The sequence below is a fragment of the Onychomys torridus genome, chromosome 20 (assembly GCF_903995425.1).
Source record: "Onychomys torridus chromosome 20, mOncTor1.1, whole genome shotgun sequence".
NCBI lineage: Eukaryota > Metazoa > Chordata > Mammalia > Rodentia > Cricetidae > Onychomys > Onychomys torridus.
In genome coordinates, this window is record NC_050462.1 from 8,571,835 (window position 1) to 8,591,558 (window position 19,724).

Genomic DNA, 19,724 nt, shown 5'->3' on the forward strand with positions numbered 1-19,724 from the left:
TAAGGAAAGGTCTCTTGCTAAACCCGGAGCTCACCGTATCAGCTAGTCTGGCTAGCCAGCTCGCTCCATATATTTGTCTATACCTCCTGCACACTGGGATTACAAGCAGACTACTACACCAGCATTTATATAGTTCTGAGGATTTAAATTCCAGTCCTCATACTTGTCCATCGGGTGCTGTACCCACTGACCCACCTCCCCAGCTCTTACTCATTTCTTGATGGGTATCTACATTATCACATGACTTAGCTGTGAATAGTGCAGCAATATAGATGTAGGTATCTCAGACCTGTCCAATTTCAAAGAGGCACATGTCAGGTGTGAAATAATATATTATAATCTGTGATGTAATTTAAACAGAAAGTACATGACCATAATTAGTAATCTTCATTGCTGAGTTTTCTTTCTCTTAAAAACAACACACTTATGCATTTAAAAAAAGTGAAGAAGTAATAAGAACATGAGCTATCATCAGTGATATGATTAGTTCGCCTGAAGTAAACTTTTGATAAAAGACTACCTATTGGTATTATTTTAAGGTATTATATGTTTAGATTTCTATAAATGAAAATTCACCTAGAACTAGATCACCCTGAATCCCTGGCTCTGTCATTTACTAAGCTATGAGATCTCAGCCAATTATATCACTTCTCCCTGCCCCAACCTTCTTTTTTTGGTGGAGTTGAGGATCGAACCCAGAGCTCTGCGCTTGCTAGGCAAGCACTTTACCACTGAGCTAAATCCCCAATCCCCTTCAGTAGTGAAAACAAAAAAAAAGTTCGTATCTCATATAGTTTTGGGAAAAGCAAGACATAACTTACATATACAGCTTTTATAGCAATACCAAGCCCATTTGTTATGATCATGTATTATGAGCTTTTAAGTCATTTTGATTTAAAGTTGAAAGAGCATTACCACCAGTATCAGGAAGCCAGAAGTCTCATCTAGGAGTCTACAATAATCAATATTTGAGACATTCCGGCCATACAGTCTGTTTCACAACCATGTACCTTTACCTTGTCATACAAAGGCAGCCAGGGACAAGTAAACATAGCTGGATCCCACTAAAATTTTATTTATTTTTGGACACCAAAACTTGTTTTATATCATTTTCAGAAGTCACAAAATCTTCTCCTTTCATTTATTCACCGACCATTTAAACATGTAAAACAATGTTTAGCTCTGGAACTGGGTATTCACAAATAGGCATTGTGGCAGGTCTGCCTACGTCTACTGTAGCCCTAGCAGTTCCAGGGCTGCCCAGGTAGAAGTATTATCACACAGAAATCAGGACTGTGCCTCACCCTCTGTTCTTATCTGCCAGTCTGTTGTGAAGAATTAATGAAACACTAACATGGAAAATGTGCGCTATATAGAAGAGTGAGGAAAGAAGAGGGCGGGAAGGGTGAATTAGAAAAACAAAGGTAGAAGGAGGCAGAAGTAATAAACTCTTGTTTTAAAACTGGATTCCAGGTGAACTGGAGCAGAAATTCTGAGACAGGAAATTGTCCCCAGGAGGTAAAGTGAGAGAGACAGACGCGGCCCAGCATCCCTGCTACCACATCCATGCTGTGCATCGTGATGAGCATAAATGTCTTCACGTCCATACATGAGACAGTAATACCTACTTAACAGAATTATGAGGCATCAGTGAAGGAAATAAATATACAACGTTCTTATTGCCAGCCCTTAGAAAGTACTCCATAAAAAGATGACAGTTGACAGACACTGTTACCCTCCTAGTCTGGTCCTGAATGTCCCTCTGAAGGATGCAACAGCGGGCAGAAATTCTGGAAATGGGAGTCTGCCCATGCCGTGTGACCAGACAGATCCCTGGCCTGTCGCCGGCCTAAGGGACTAAAAGCAGATTTTGATGGGCTTCATTCTTCCCATCTACCGTCGACCTGGCGACCTCCCAGGTCCTTCTGCACAAGCTACCGTGAAGTCCGCCTCCAAGAACCCCGGAGTCAGGGCGGAGCCCCTGCACAGCCCACGCCGCTGCCGTCACCGAAACGCCTCCACGGAGCAGCGGCCTGAATTACCACCCGAAATGGGACCGAAGGGCAGAGAAAAGGCGACATTCACCTACTCCGGTGAGCCGACGGGGTGCGAGCCGAGGGTGGAGCAGCGCAGCCAGGACGCCGGAAGCCGAAGGTTTGAATGAACCTCAGCGTCCATTCAAATCTCGCGGCAGGACCCAGCAACCAATCGCCGCGCTCGCCCTTCGACCCGGAAGCAGAGCCGGCGAGCGCCGCGGCCGCCCACAGCCGGGAGAGCTGTGCTCGGGTCGCCTCCCTGCCTTCGGTGCGTACAGCGTTCGGGGATCGGGGTCCCCGCGAGCTGATGCTGCTTCCCCGGGGTCCCTTCCTTGTGACCTGGCGAGGTGGGAGTGGGTTGTCTCCGGACAGGCGTGGGGGCGCACGTGATTGACCGGACTGTGCTGGGTCCCTGCCTCCTCGGGAGGCCCCGAGAGTGTTGACACCAGGCTTTAAAGACGACCCGGAGGAGAGAGGTTGCCATCAAATCCGGACCTCAAATCTCTTGCACGCCCTGTACCTCTCTGCACTGTGGATTTCCCGCCTGCTGGTCACGCGTAACACGTGTCCAGCCTGGAATGCTCATTTATTAAGGTTATTAATATAGAAGCCCCCGCGGGGAGGACTCATCCGAATCCCAAAAGATGCTCCAAAGATATTTAATGTGTTCGTTTTGAGCCTAGAATGGCTAATTAAAATTATTAATTCTCCTGTGAGAACGCTATTTCTACAGTGCACACTACCTATCTCGCTACAAATAAGTGGAGGCTTGTGACTGGCACTATAACATTGATATCACACATTACTCCAAATCCTGCATTTTACATCTGCTCATTGCATGGGTTGATGTTGATTTATAACTATCCCAAGACCATAATAGGAGTTTCCCGTTCATCCCACACTTCATGGGAATTTGGCTGGACTGTCAAATTAGAATATTAAAAGTCGTATAATTAAATAATGTAACATAGTCTTAAGAAAGGCAAGTGTGTGTTTTCTCTAGCATTTGGGCCTGATAAATACTAAATTTTTAAAATTCTTTCCCCATTTATCCCCTTGGCAAATTTCTTAGGCAAAATAGGGACTGTTGGTAGTACCAGCTTTTATGGGACTCTTATGTTTAATAATGTCAGTAAAATGTAAAACATGCCAACTACAAATAGTGCTGTATCTCCGTTACTTATATTAAAATTATTCAACCCTCAAGTGCTGAATATATAAATGTGTGTATATGTGTTAATATAAGCACCCCTCAGATTTTTTAATACCTAGCCTTGTTTTGATTCTTCTGTTAAATGACTAACACAGTTTTCAATTTTGTTTGTGATCCACAGTTTCGTGACAGCCACTAGAGAGCTATTTGATTCCTACAACTGCTCAAGTTTTTGAGACAGAAGATGAAGCAAGATCCTACAAGAAATGCTGCCTACACTGTGGATTGTGAAGATTATGTCCATGTGGTAGAATTTAACCCCTTTGAGAGTGGCGATTCAGGAAATTTAATTGCATATGGTGGCAGTAATTATGTGGTTATTGGCATGTGCACATTTCAGGTTAGTCTACAAACTGCAAGGAGCGATGGGGAAGATATTTTATCAGTAACAAAATTTATACAAACCAAAGCTAAACTTGAAAAGTACATTGCACTTAAATACAAGAAGAACATGACTTGATGATCCACAGAGAAAGGCTTTCCCAGGAGTAATAATTGAGGCTTTTGTAAACATTACATAGATGATGGAAATGGAAAGTATGACGCCCTTCTTTCACCTAATGATTAGCAATGTAATTGAACACACACACACACACACACACACACACACGTATTTACATGTATTAGAAAGTCAAAGTAAATGAAATCCAGTTCAAATTATCCTGCATTATACTGTATTATAGGAAACAGGATGATACTGAAATTCTAAAAAGATTTCTTCCAAAGAATTTGTAGCTTTCATAATATGCGGCTTTCTTATTAATTTGCTTACACATTTTCTGTATCTACAGCATATATGTAGAATAGCAAAGTATAGAATCACATTTACAGCAAGCAGTTTATAGCCCTCTATGAATTCTGGAGCCACAATGCCTAGACATTTACTTTTGAATGGCTTACTTAATTAGCATTAAACTTTCATTAGATAATTAACCTCTCTTCTCTAAATGTGAGGCATATGATGTTCAGTACAGTTTCTGGAGTATAGTGAGTTAGTACATATAAAGTTCCCAGAAGATATTTAATACAATATAACCTATATGTGTATTTTAGTGGTGGTTGATATGGGCAATAGTGACAGTCATGCCCTCATATTTAATCACCAAAGAAAAATTGCTTTCAAGAGACTCCATACCATATTTTCTCACAGAAAACCTAGGTTGCATGTAAGAGATGCTCAGCAGGGAAGGTTCAATCCTCTGGAGTTTCTGCAATTCTTCATTTACCAAAATAGTATTTACAGAACTATGTTTCTATGACCCTTGACCTAAGCTCAGCTGGACTATCAGAATCACAAGTCATGTGATTCAGCCAAATAATGTAGCATTGTCCTAAGACAAAGTAGGTCTTACTTCCAAATTATCTAAAGGAAAAACAATAGGGTTTTGTTGTTGTTGTTTTATTAGCATATAATGAACACAAATCATATTCTGCTCTTAACATTAGAGATAGAGCTGAATATGACTGTCCGTTTCCTCAGAGTTTCCATTCTATTTCAAAGACGTTTAGAGGATTACGTGACGAAGAAAGGAGAACAGGTTGAGACCTCATTCTACACCCTGTTCTCTTCTGTCAAACCCATTTGATTTCTGTTCAGATTAGGTCACCAGTTCACATATTCTGAAGAATTTGTTTTCAGTAGTTTGCCCTTGGAGACCCAAACCCAATTACTGTTCTCTTTTATCTGTTTAAATGTTGTTGAATATTCCCATTCTCTCATCCTAGAACCTCCACGTTTTGTAGCACTCGATTTCACACCTTGTAAGAAAAAAATTACATAAATTGAACCAGTTTTCCCATGCCTGTCAGGAAAAAAAAACAGTCTTCATTGTAAGATTATCAGGAGACACTGAGTACAGAAATTTTGAGTTTCAGCAGAACAGTTTTCAGAATCTGATGCTGTCCTTTTAAGGAACCAGAAATAATGAGTAGATGTGAGTTGATTGTTTCACATTTGTCCAAAAGTTAAGAGTATACTAAGGGCCAGGAAATTTAAAAAATAAAACATTGGTAAAGACCCTGTCCCAAAGAGATTCTTAAATCAGTACACTCTTGTAAAAGCATCATTTATAAATGACCACATGAAGATACAGTTTCACAGCTTGTTCCCTATTCAGTAATAAAGAAGTCTGCAGTGGGCTTGAATGAGGGCGTTGATTTAGGCAAGTACATTGTTTTGTGGAGAAAATGAAACAGAAAGATACCTTAATCCTTTGGAGAACCAACTTCATTTAGCAAGTATTTATTAAGTTCCATTTGTATGCCAAACTCTGTGTTCAGATCCAAACATTGTTTAATAGATTGGACCAAGTCAAACAAGCAAAAATTTAATTAAGGTGACTGTAAGTCTTAAAGACAATAGACTTTAGAACTGGGAAGGGAGAATTGGGACTTAGAAATTTCAGTTACCTGACTATTAACCCAAGTCAACACAATGGGGAGCCAAACTGAGTTAAATCAACACTATCCAGTTAGAATATAATATGAGCCACAAATATAAGTTTAAACGATATGGTAATAACATGAAAGTAGGGCCATAAGAGAGTTCAGTAAAGGAACTTCTTCCAAACCTTATGACCTAAGTTCAATCCCTGGAATCCACATGTGGGGAAAAAGAACCAACTCCTAAGATTTGCCCTCTGGCTTCAGCATGTGCACGGTAGCACACGCACACTCATGCACATTCACAGACAATAAAAAGTAAGATTATTTTTAGACAAATATTCTAACTATTAAGGTAACTAAAATAACTACATAATCAATATAAAGGTTATTCTATAGTTGATATTATACTAATAGAGATCTTGGTATATATTTTATACCTTATATAGTAAGTATCCATATTGGCTGCATTTTAGGTTCTGTATTGATAGTAGCTACTTTATCAGACAGCACAGTTCTCTATAAATTGATAATGTTTCATATACTCATCTTTATTTCTCAGCATTGTACTCTGATTAAAAGGAGATAGTGTACTTGAAAACAAATCATAGGGAGATATTAGACTAGCAAAGCTTGACTTACCTCAGTGGTGTGCAGTTGTTGCTTCAAGACTGATGCTAAATACACTCTGAATGTGTTCGTTCACCTAGGAGAGACTGCTGTAGCAAGGCTTGCCATCACTAAGTTAAGCTTATTCTCTACACTTGCAGAGATAGAGTGGGGCACTAAGTAGAATTTACATGGAGACACTCTGCCTTAATGTTAGGAACTCTAATAGCCCTATCTACTACTGGATCTGCTTCTCCCAAAAGCAGATATTTCTTTCTCATTGGAAGTGTTTAAGGAGCTATTATTTTTTTTAACATTTTTTTTCAGATGTTTGAATAAAAATGAAAGCACTAAATAAGAGTTGCATGAGATAAACCAGCTTTAATTTCTGAAATTCCGCATGTGGCTCTGACTGGGTGTGGTAGAAAGGCCTCCTACCACCTTAAAATCCTAAAATAGCCCTTCCACCAACTGGGCAGTTCCTCAGCCTCAAATTGCTGGAGCCTTGTATAATCATTTCTGTTACAGCCAGTTTTCCAAAGTCTCTTAATTTCCTGCCTATACAATACTGCCTACACCCCAAACTGAACCAAAAATAGCATTCATCTCTGTCTATACCACACACACACACTGCTCTTTTCATCGGCTGGCTCTGTAACAGCCAGTAATGCCAGGGGCAGAGCAAGACTTCCTGTTAATACATGAAGCTTAGTCTATGCAGTCCCATGATTTCATTACCCTCTGACCACTCAATAATTCCATATCTAATTTGAGTAACAAATACAGGACCTGCTTTTCATCCCTCTTGATACAGTAGCAAAATAATGTGCCTTTTTATATAAAAATTCATTTTTAGGTTTGTAAAGTATGGAAAACTAGAGCTAAGTCAGACTATGAAGTCAGCTATAATTAGGCTCTTAGACTTGATTTTAAACTGCTTAGTGGCTGCTGCCTTGACATATCTGTTAGCTGAACAGTTGTAATGTAAACAAACGATGAAGTAGTAAAATTTGTCAATGTTTTCCTTTTCTCACTAAGTGTATTTCTATTCACTTCTTTGGTTAATGGAAAATCTTTTTGTTAACTCAAGTTTACCTGAAATTTAAAGTTACTTTAAAATGGTGTTTGAAAGACATGGGTAGGATGCCTGAGACATGACTTTGCTAGGGTCTTAAAAACTGTCCTGGAAAAATCAATCCATCTCCTGGGACTCAGCATAAGTATATATGAGAATATACTGTGAAACGTGTAATGAAATAGATAAAATAGATTCTTGCAAGTCTAAGAATTAGATGAACAATTATTTTGGATGACCCCTATGTGTCTTTCCTCATTTCCTCTTTCTCCCAGGAAATAAGCTTGGCATTTTTTATGGCTGGTCCCTATTTTTCTATGTAGTATTATCATTATGCACCAGTATTCTAAATCAGTATGCCTTTATAATTCACTGTTCATGGCCTCTAATAGGACAGGTGAATTACAGCATCTTCTGCCTGTATAATACTGTGTGAAAAGAACACTGATTTAGAAGCATGAATTGTCATTTGAAGGATCTTCCATATAGTTACCTTTCTATCAGTTAATAATCTATATATTACAGCTCATGTACCTAGAAAACTGATTTTTGAAACCTCATTTTTAAAAAAATTGTTATACAGTGTATTTACTGTTAAAAATAAAATGTCTCCTAGGTGAAGTATAACGTGTTTACTGTTTTGTTTTCCTAACTAAAGGTATTTTGTCTTTCTTTATAACTGAGGCTTAACAACTTTTTTGTTTGCCCCTCCCCGAGGGTATTGAGGAGCGAACCTAGGGCCTTGTAAATGTTAGACAAATACTAAAGCTACATCTCAAGCCCTCAATATTCTTTTTAATTTCTTAAACTAGTATGATCTCAATATCTAGTTTTCTTCACAAAGCATATGCATGGGCATGCCTCATAAATTATTAAGATGAAATTCAGAGTATTTTATTATTTGTCTTCATAACATTAAAACATTCACTGTATACATTTAGGAGGAAGAAACAGACATTGAAGGAATTCAATACAAAACCCTACGGACATTTCACCATGGAGTCCGAGTTGATGGCATAGCCTGGAGCCCAGAGACCAGACTTGATTCACTGCCTCCAGTAATCAAGTAAGTTTAAACATTTCAGTGCATTGTCCTTTGTGTCAAGTGATCCCAGGTGCTCCGGGCCTATTTTCCGTGGCCTTAGGTGATTAGATATTTTGATATTTGCTATTATTTAATAATTTTTGGATTATCATCTTTGCAGTTTAGATTTGTGACTATGGCTGATGCCTTGACCGTGCGTTTGATCCAAACTACAAATCTCTTTACCTGAATTTGGTCAGGCGCATTCAAAGTCATCACAGATTCTGTACTTTTGAATTAAAGTACTATTTAAGAGCCAGCAAGATTGCACAGAAGGTAACAGAACTTGCTACCAAGCCTATCAACCTGAGTTCCATTTCCAGAAGCCATTTGATGGGAGGAAAACTAACCAACTCCAGCAAGCTGTCCTCTGACCTCCACGTATCTACCAGTGTGTGTACATACAAACATACACAAAATAAATGTAAAAGCAATAAATTGCTACTTTGCTAAAATATCTTTTTTTCCTAAACAGTAGTATAGCCGTTCTGACTCCAGATGTGAACCAGGGTCATATTTTCATGTACAGCAGAACATAAATTACTAGTTTAGTCAATGGGCTTCAGTTTTGAGGAAAGCATTTTTAAAAAATAAGTTGCTTTTGAGAAAAATCAAGTACTAATGCCTGCTAAGACCTTATTAGGTTATTTAAAGTGTGTTACAAATCCCTGGTTTTCTTTTCTACAAATGTCAAAGCTAAAAGATTTGTCTTTTGGAAAACAGTACTTAATAAGTTTAAGCTAGCTATTATTGAACTAACTTAAAATTTTAATTAGGGGACAATTTATATCTAATGAAACTGTGAGCTCTTAGTAGTTCAGTTTGGTGAGCTGAAGGGTGGCTCAGGAATTGAGAGCATATACTACAGAGAGCCAGAGTTCAGTTCTCAGGACCCGGGTCAGGTGGCTCACCTGTAACCACCTGTAACTCCTGCTCTAGGAGGATCTGATGCTCCTGGCTTCCACAGGCACCTACACATACCCACATACTAACACACACATGTACACATAACTAAAAATAAAAATATTTTTAAGTACAGTCTTACAAAGTTTTGACAAGTGCATATGCTTTTATGCAGTGTGTGTGTGTGTGTGTGTGTGTGTGTGTGTGTGTGTGTGTGTATCACATGCATGGGTACAGTTGCTGGTGGACAACTTTGTATGTCATGCTCAGTAATGCCATCAACCTCAGGATCTTTCATTGACCTGGAGCTCACCAAGTAGCCCAGATTCACTGGCCAAATAGTGCAGAGGACCCTCCTTCTTATGCCTCCCAGCACTGGGAGTGCAGACACACAGCTATGCCTGGCGTGTTTAACTTATGCCTTCCATGAGTTCTGGAAATTGAATTCAGCTTTTCATACTTTCAAAGCAAGCAGTTTTTACAGCTGAGCAGCAACCCAGGCTCTTCATGTAGTTTTATAACCTGTATTCTTTTAATATACAACTTTTCTATATCCCCCAGGATCTCTTCATATTCCTTCCTGGTTAGTACCTAAACCCTGCTCCCTGCCACAGCATCCATGAATTGGAGTTCTGTGACCAGAACTTAGTTCTGCCTAATGGATCATACAGAATGTTCTTTGTGACAGGCTTGAGGCTTCTGAGTCTCAACTCCTTTGCTTTCTGCTGCGTTCTTTGTATTTTTTAACTTGTTTATCCATTTTTCTGTAATGGATACCAGGACAGTTTCTAGTTTCCAGCTATTATAACTATAGTTTCACGTGCATACCTTTATCCAGCTTTAGTGGATATATAGTTTTATTCTGTTAGAAGTATAATTGCTGGGTCACAAATAGATACATGTTTAATATTAAGGAAGTACAGGGAGCTGGGGAGATGATAGCTCAGCAGGTAAGAGTACTCAACTGCTCTTACAGGCAGCCTGGGTTTGGTTCTTTATATCCACATGGTGGGCCACAACCTTCGTTCTGGCCTCTGCAGGCACCAGGTGTACATGTGATATACATACATATATGCAGGCAAAACACACACATAAAATAAGAAAGAAAGTGCCAGATTCTGGGGCTATGGATGCAGCTCAGTGGTAGAACACTTGCCTCACATGCCTGGGGCGCTGCCTTCTGTCTCTAGCACTCCAAAGCCTGGGAGGAGGGTTCCATGTCTGAAGCATCTCTACCATAGTGTATTCCAGTGAATGATGTGTGTTCACGTTGCTCCCCTGCTCCCCACATTTAGTATATTGAATTGTAACTGCTCTAGTTCAGTTCTGAGGTTTTCTGATTAAGATATGGCATTTCCCTTGTGACTAATAATTTCCAGCCCTTTTGTGATTTGTTTTCTCTATAAGATGTCTTTGCCTACAAGGCTTTGAAGATCTTCTATTTTTTTCTAGATTTTACAGCCTTTTTTTTCCTGACAGTTAATGTAGCTCCCACAGGTCTTGATCTCTCAGAAATCCTCCTGTCTCTCCCAAGTGCTAAAATTAAAGGCATGTGCCACTATGCCCAGCAGATTACAACTTTTATCTAACATTGAATGATCCATCTAGCATCTCTTGTCAGCACACATAAGTGATTGTCAACAGCTGGTACGCTTTTGTCTTTGTATTCAAAGGCAAGTTCACAGTATCTGTACCTAGACAACAGCAAGTAATAGAAACAGTCTTGTTCCCACAGTGTGTATTGGATTTTGTGACGCTTCTCGTAGCCTAGTCTACTGTATCAGAGACTGACTCACCTCATTCTTTGTTACTTGTTTCTCCAAATTTCAATAGGTTTGCAATAGCTTACCATTTTTTTGAGGGGTTTTGTTTATTTCTTGGTTTTTAGTAAGCTGCCTCTAATCCTTTTTGGAACTTATATATATATAATTTGAAGAATATTTTAGAGCAAGCTGACAGCTTAAATTCATTGTTTTCAAACAAATTATACATTTTATTATAAAGATAGTGTATTCTTAATGTGTAAATTTTAGAAGGATCAGGAATATAAAAGAGAAACTCATTTCTATATCAAAACTCTTTTCATTGCTCACAGGAGTATCCAGCCCACAGTCCAGGGGCTGTGTGTGGCCCAGGATAGCTGTGAAGTAGGCCCAACACAAACTCATGAACTTAAATAAAACATTATGAATGAGGGACCGGTAACTAGTCATGCAGTTCTTAAGTAGGACTTTGTAGATGACAACATTGTGTCATACTGTCACAAATGAATGTGTGTATGCTCTTACTGTTTGTATACATTCATGACTTCAGTTTTACAAAGGTGGTGTGTGGCTTCTGGTGTATTGTCTTCCAAGCACAGTTGAATTGGTCCCATTGGATGTTAATGTGCTGAGGGTGACTTAGAGAGTGAAGCACAGTGATGGCCAGCACTGTTTTGAGTTCCCGTTGCAGACAATGGGCATTTGGTGTTACTGTGATAGAGACAGTAGCTATGCTTATTTGGTGACCTAGAGTACCTTCAGTCATGCCAGGGAAGGTCTTTCAGTGGTAATTCTGATTCTACCAAATTGACAGGAAAGAGTAAATCAACATATCTTACCTAGTTTTCATAGAGTTGCAATCTGACATTCAATAAAACTCTGATCATGTCTCTTTACCAGCCTCTTTTTCTAACTAGACTTTGTAAGTCCCATCTTTCCAGTGACAAATACCCCTGCTTTACGCCCGTTCATGTCATCACTTTTTGGCAGCACCTCTGTTTGTGGGAAACTATCTTTAAAAAATAGAGAACACCAGTAGTAAGCTTCAAGGCAAACCGCCTGGCAGGCATCTTGACAATACACTGAGAATAGTAACTACTTCCATCAAACCAAGTACTGACTCAGTGTTTCTCAAACACGGGTCAGGTGTCCATTGATTTATTGTTGCCTTTCACTTTCATAATAAAAAAAGAAAATGATGTTGTGTTATTTAGATATGTCCATCTTCTTCATGAGTGGGGACAAACTTGGGCCTGCTGGATGGTTTTAAGACTCTCCCAGCAGGTGCTTCAGAATTAGATTATTATGTGAAGACTTCTTGCCTATCTGTGGCAGCAGATAGCATAAAAGTTATACACAGACTTGTTCACACATTAGCTTTTTGCTAATATGTACATATTTAATGTCTTCCTCAAGACAGTTCTTCATCCAATAGAGCTAAAAGCAGCCAAGAAGTTGGATAACCCTGATTTATATATAATTGGATATGATTATAGTCATGTGGTCTGTTTTTTGCTTTATTTTTAAGAATATTCTGAAATAAATAGAATTTTCTTTGTGACTGCATAGTGGGCTCTGTAAATTGCTAAGGTATGATTTAGAATCTCTCATTGTAAATTTTAGTTTATATTTAGAAAGAAGTTCTGGTTGGTAATGCGGTGTGTTGCTTGGTTGGTTGGTTGGTTGGTTGGTCGGTTGGTCAGTCGGTCAGTCTCTTCCTGACTTGCTGCACTTTTATCTCTGCTTGTTTTTCTTTCATAGTAGTAGGGAGCAGATTTCTCATCTTATTTCAGTTCTCTGAGGTTTTATGTTCTTAAAGGATGATTGGTAAACTATGAAAGTAGCAAAAACTCAGAGAAAGGTAGAGAATGCAAAGTATCCCATGCCAACTTACTATGAAATCCTGTGTTTATAGTTGAAGACACAAATCCAGAATGTACTAGCATTTTATGTGTTCCATAATAAAACACTGGATTTGTCTCCTACTTTCTTTAATGGCTGTAATATTTTTTAGTGCAAACTGCAGTAACTCCTCCACTACCACCACCACCAATCCCAAAAGCATCATGAGTTATGACAAGATTTGATGACTTAGAGGCAAAGGTGGCATGGTGGGGGCACTTCAATTTACAAAGACTAAGGCTTTGTTTTTTCTCCAGATTTTGTACTTCGGCTGCTGATATGAAGATTAGATTATTTACTTCAGATCTTCAAGATAAAAATGAATATAAGGTATATTAATAAGTACAATAAATTGATATGTTAAAGCCTGTTCATTTTCTTTGCTTATTAAATTGTACTTACTATGATTTAAAATGACCTTTTAATGGCCGTTGGATTGGTCAAGAATTCTTTAGAGGAACAAAAGCAGTAGAATGAATATAATTTATAGAAGTGGATTTATTTGATTGACTGGCATTAATAGGAGCTGGGTCGTCCAATAGTGGCAGTCTGCCTGCTGAAGAGGCTGGGAACCCTGTTGTTCAGTCAGTGTGGTCTTGAAGGCCTGGAAGTTTCTCAGTGAGGTCACATGGGCACTCTGGTGTCAGCAAAGAGTAGAGACAGTGGCAACAGCAGGCTGGACACAGCAGCAAGGAGTGAAGACAGGCTGACCAGCAACACTGGTTCTCCTGGGACCATTTTCTATCGGGCGCCAGCCACTCTGGGAAGGTCTTCTCCCTTCAGTCCAAAGGCCTGGCTGGGTCTTAGTTAGTTCAAGATCCAGTCAAGCTGGCGATGATCATTCACCATCTCTTTACGGTCTGTAGTTTAGGTTTCTTTTACTATGTTACACTCCCTAATAACTAGGTTGTTAGAAGAAGCTGGTTAACACTTATAGATGCTAGGAAGAGCAAGTAAGAGGGAGTTTGCAGGTAGATGTAGAAGGGTGAAGTGAAATAGAACTTTAAGGGACAAATACTGAGTCCAGAGTAGCCTAGGCAGGATTACAGAGTGCTGGTGAAGGGGGTATGAGCATGATAAATGCATTGATAAGTACGCAAATGAAAGATAATAGACTGTAGTCTTAAAATTGGCTGAGGGAGTGGGGCCTCGCTGTTCTCACAGGACACGTAAGAAAAGTGAAGCAGGTGAACTAAAAGCTAACGATGGGTAAATTAGCTGTTGTTATAATCATTTTACGGTGTGTATGTACTCCTTAGATATATAAGTATTTTAATGGACCTCAATAAAGGTGGAAAAGTCTGAAGTAGATTTTTAGAAAAGTAAATGCAGACCTCCTTAAAAAACAGATGCAACAACACAGGGAGCCAAGGGGGTATGCAGGCAGAGTCCCGTGAGGGCCAGCGTAGATGGTGTGGCAGGGAACAGGGGCCCCGGACCAGGCCTTACAATGAATGCCTCATGTTAAAAAATACATGGATAACAGGGTTTACTGTGTGACTCACTGTGTCACACTTCAGCTCCCATGACAAGATTCTCCATTTTTTTCTTTTACATTTTATTTGGGGACGGGGATGGGTGGGATCAGGAGGCATGATGTGGAAGACACAAAAAATAAATAAAAAGAAAGTTAAAGAAAAAAAGAAGCCGGGCAGTGGCACACGCCTATAATCCCAGCACTCGGGAGGCAGAGGCAGGTGGATCTCTGTGAGTTCGAGGCCAGCCTGGTCTACAGAGCTAGCCCAGGACAGGATCCAAAGCTACAGAGAAACCCTGTCTCGAAAAAGCAAAAAAAAAAAAGAAAGAAAGAAAGAAAGAAGAAGAAAACAAGTGCAGGGGAGATGTCTCAGCGGTTAAGAGCACTGAGTCTTCTGGAAGACCTGAGTTCAATTCCCAGCACCCATATGGCGGCTCACAGCTGTCTGTAACTCCAGTTCCAGGGGATCTAGCACCCTCACATAGACATACGTGCAGGCAAAACACTAATGCACATAAAGTAAAAATAAATAGATAAATTAAATGACCAGGCTTGAAGCCAATTCTATTTAGAGAGAGAGAGAGAGATACAAGAGCCACACTCCTTGCATTCAAAGCTCAGTCCTGCCTGCAGGGAGTATGGTATTTGCCTCTGGGTCGTGAGCACTGAGTGAGCTAATTCATGTAAGACCTTTAGAACAATACTTTATACATAAACGATATATATAGATATATTCTGTTAATAGTGTAGCAGCCCTCATGTTGAGTTGAAATTGTATCATGTTTTCTTATAAGAATAATACTGACCATTGCAAGTTCCCATTTGTTCCTTTAAGGGCCAGAAGAGGAATTTTGTGTTGACTGAGGCTATGGGCTTGAATATTAGCTATCTCCAGTGCTGTCCTTCACATTGAACAGCTGATCACAGACATTAGAGGAGAATGTGATACACACACACACACACACACACACACACACACACACACACACACATATTCGCTAGGTGGTTGTGAATGTGCAAAGCCACAGATACACAATGAAAAGCCTAGAAAGACTCTATCTCAGGAAGCCCAGCTTCAGTTTTTATTTGAGCTTTCTATGATCACTGAGCATGGAGGTGCTCTGAGGACAGATGCAGTTAAAAGAATAGTGTGTTTCTATAAGAAATACACACTAGAAAAGAAAGACTGTATTGAATGATTGGCGTTTTTCCAAGATAAAAGTATTCCAGTAGTGCTGCACACCTTTAATCCCAGCACTCGGGAGACAGAAGCGAGTGGATTTCTGTGAGTTAAAGGCCAGCCTAGTCTACAGAGTTCCAAAACAGTCAGGACTATACAAAGAAACCCTGTCTCAAAAAAACTTTAAAAAAGAGGAGAAGAATTGCAGGGTGAAACTATTAGATAGGATGTTGTAGATTGTATCCATGCTTCCTTGTTGATCTCTCTTCCAGGTTTTGGAGGGTCATTCCGATTTCATTAATGACTTAGTGTTCCATCCCAAGGAAGGCCATGAAATTGCAAGTGTAAGTGATGACCACACCTGCAGGTATGATGCTGTGTTACAGCTACATTTGTGAATTGCCATTTTATTTTAATAAATATTTTAAAAATTAGGAAATTGTAATCGGTATAGGCTCCATGCAATATCATCAGTGAAATCTATGTCTAAATTATAGACATGGCACAAATATTCCAAAACCAATAGATTAAGTTTTCATACAATTAATGGGCACTCCCCTTGCTAGTTCCTGAGTACCTCTTGCCCTCTTCTTTTGGATTTGCATATTTATAAGCCTATGTATACCACTGGAATAAAGTCTTCAATATTAGGCAAGCTCAGTAGGCTAATTAAGTTAGTGTTTATTAATGAACTGTGAATCTCATGTGTTGCCTAAGAGGGAAACTTTAGTATTTTTACAAATCCTAAAGTCTGTATAAAGTTCTCAGTGGATAAACTTCAGTATGATATATGTCCCCCATGGCCTCCTTTCCCAGTTTAGAATGAATGGGATTGTATAAGTTTGTGATAATGCTCAAATCTGTAGACTGTAGATGTAACCGTCTTATTAAATAAGAAACACAGAGCCAATTGCAGAGTTAAAAGCCAAGAGGTCAGAGCAATAGCTGTCTTTTATATAGACTTTCTGTTCTGCCTTCTCATTGGTTGTAAACCCAGTCACATGACCTCCTTGTCACTGCCTGTTTGTATAGACCTCCAGGTCTTCTGTGGTTGGTATTGAGATTAAAGGCGTGTGTCGCCCTGCTGGCTGTGTCCTTGAACACACAGAGATCCGCCTAGCTCTGCCTCCCAAGTGCTGGGATTAAAGGCGTGCACCACCACCGCCCAGCTTCTGCTATGGCTTGCTCTGACCCCAAGGCAACTTTATTAACATACAAATAAAATCACATTTCAATACAAATAAAATATCACTATAGTAGACTATCAAAAATAATTAAAATGAAGAACAGTGATAAAGACAGAAATGAGCTAAGGAATGTGGAGTAAAATGAGGGCGTCAGTAAAAGTGTCATTTGCTTTAACAATACTCTGAATTCACTGAATATGCTTTGCTTGGGGACACGCTTTCAAAACCATTCCTGTTTGTTAATGCACATATGTCTACAACACTACGAAATATGTAGTACTGCACACTGAAAGTAACCCACTAGCTACCTCTTAAATATTTTGTCTTTATATAACTTACATAGGCTATTGTGTCTATGTACTACCTGCTAAAATTTCCTTGTGAGGGACATGAAAGGTTTATAACCGTAAACCAAGAACCCCAAGTATTTATTTACCTGTTTGTATAGAGGCCTAAATAGTAAACAGATCGTTTAAAATAACAGGAAAATAGAAGTAAAATTTGGTAATTAAGCTCTATAAAACATGATTTTTCTAATCAAAAGCATTTAGAATAATAAAACTTGAAAGGAGAAGAAATCGATGTCTTTGCCAGCCAAGGAGAAACTTGTGACTAGCAGATGGCAGTGAGGCATACTTGGTGGTCTGTGAATGGTTTCTCTAAGGATTTTTTTTCCTATTCGATTTGGTTTGGTTAGGTTTTATTCATGTGTTTGTTTTTCCTTTTTTTATTGAAAAAATAGAGAGACACAATATATTCTGATAAGGGTTTCTCCTTCCCCCAACTCCTCCCAGATCCCACCCACCCACCCAATTCACACCTTTTCTTGTACTCTCTCACCATAAAACAAATAGACATCTAAATAACAATACTAATAAAATAAGATAAAATAAAAACAAATAGTATAAAAAGGAACAGGATAAAAAATAAAAAGCTTAAGAAAAAACACAGAAACACATACAGACACAGACATACACATTGGCACACACAGGAATTCCATAAAAACACAAAACCAGAAACCTTAATATATACACAAAAGGCCTGCAAGGTAAACCAAAATATATTCATTATATTTTATAATTATCCTTAATATATTATATTATTTTATTTAATATATGTTGTATATAATATAAAAATAAGAATATTGTATGCATATTTAATAATACATCTAAAATAAAGCATACATTAAAATACAAATAGAGAAAGAAAAAAATGTCTAAAGTGTGATGAGAAAAAAAAACCTCCAAAAACACCATTGAGTTCATTTTGTGCTGGCATCTGCTCTTGTGCCTGGGACCTGACCTTAAGTGTAGTTTGTATGCATAGTGAGACTCCTTTGAACCTTGGAGAAAATTATTCCTTTGTGACTAGTTATCAGCTAGAGAAAATTTTTTGCTTTAGGGATAGGGGGTTGTGTTCACTCCCTCTCTCAGTTCTGAGACCCCATCAGGCCTTATGATGGTGCCACGGTCTCTGTTCGTATGTGCGTTGGTCCTGTTGTATCTGGAGGCTTTTTTCCCTTGGTGTCTTCCAACCCTATACAGTCTTTCCACCTCTTATTCCACAGAGTTCCCTGAGGAGAGAGATTTTTATGGGGACATCCCATTTAGGACTGTGTGATCAAGGTCTCTCATTCTCTGCGTATTATCTGGCTGTGGGTCTCTGTATTTGTTTCCATCTGCTGCAGGAGGAAGCTTCTCTGTTGATGACTGAACAAAACACTGATCTATGAATAGAGCAAAATGTCATTAGGAGTCATTTTATTGTGGTGTCCCTTTGGCAGGACAGTAGTGTCTAGGTACATGGACTATCTAGTCCAGATTCTAGGCTACCTGAGCAGTATAGGCATGGGTTCCATCTCATGGAATGGTCCTTACCTCCAATTAGATTGTGATTGATTGTTCACACATCTTTTGTTCCACTGCTGCACCAGTGTGTCTTGAAGGCAGATCACCATTGTGGATTGAAAAGTTTGTAGTTGGGTTAGTGTTTGTCTTTCTCCGATAGTATGCAGTTCCTTACAGTACTATGAATACTAGTCAGTAACAGTGATGGCTCTCTGTAGGCACCAACTTGACTTCTCCATGTCAACACCTACATGATGAGCTATGGAGGTGTTGTCTTTAGCCATAGGACCTTGCCATCAGCTTTTAGAGAGCAATAACCTTGGCAGTATCCTGGATTGTTTGCTGGTTTCCACGGACCTGTTTGGCCAACAATTCAATTAAATGTAGCCCATTCTTTACACTGGAGGTTTTATTTGGTGGTAACAGATGTCTAGCTGGACCTTTGTCTCCTGTTACTGAGAGTGGTTCTAAAACAGTGGCTAGTTGCCACAAAGTAGGTGGCAGTGCCTTAAGCACATGCTTCCCAGTGGCCTCCCTCCATCCTTGTCAAGAGTGCGCCAGCCTTCTCTCCTTTCATAGAACACTTGTGTTTTTCTTATATTAGACTTAGAGAGTGATTTTGTTTGTTTGGTTCGGTTTGGTTTGTCTTGATTTTGTTTGGTTGGTTGGGTTTGGGCTTTTGTTTTGTGTTGTGTTGTTGTTGTTGTTTGTAGACTAGTTAAATTCTCCCAATATTATGAGAATTGACAAATTTTTATCAAGTATAAAAATTTAGAGCTCTCTCACACTCTATTACCACCATCTTATAGAAGAAAAGACATTTTTAAAAGATAAAACAAACCTGAATTTAGATTAAGTCCTTTAAATAAATTGAACTTTGCAAAACTATGCCAAAAAATATAAAATCCAGGTATGGTGGCACACACCTATATTGGTCACTTGGGAGATTGAATTTGAAACCTTCAAGGGCTATTTGATTAGCAGAGCAGCCAAGACTACATACCAAGACCCTTTCTCAACAAAGAAAAGAAGAAACATAGACCTCATTGTACCTGAGTGCCTCGTG

The 19,724-nt window shown here is 39.1% G+C and overlaps 1 protein-coding gene and 1 pseudogene across 2 annotated transcripts in view; one reads left to right on the top strand and one right to left on the bottom strand.

Moving 5' to 3' along the window:
- Positions 1-2,225: 2,225 nt before the first annotated feature.
- Nup37 (nucleoporin 37) overlaps positions 2,226-19,724 on the top strand; it is a 32,954-nt gene continuing 15,455 nt past the window's right edge. The window contains exons 1-5 of one of the 2 annotated variants that reach the window (XM_036169468.1): positions 2,226-2,304; positions 3,371-3,589; positions 8,257-8,381; positions 13,225-13,297; positions 15,897-15,991. In XM_036169468.1, coding sequence (XP_036025361.1) covers positions 3,434-3,589; positions 8,257-8,381; positions 13,225-13,297; positions 15,897-15,991 — 449 coding nt within the window. In that variant the 5' untranslated portion in view covers positions 2,226-2,304; positions 3,371-3,433. Of the gene's footprint in view, positions 2,305-2,338; positions 2,631-3,370; positions 3,590-8,256; positions 8,382-13,224; positions 13,298-15,896; positions 15,992-19,724 lie in introns of those variants that run through there. The other variant, XM_036169469.1, reaches the window with a different exon arrangement.
- Positions 19,126-19,242, bottom strand: LOC118571315 (annotated as a pseudogene).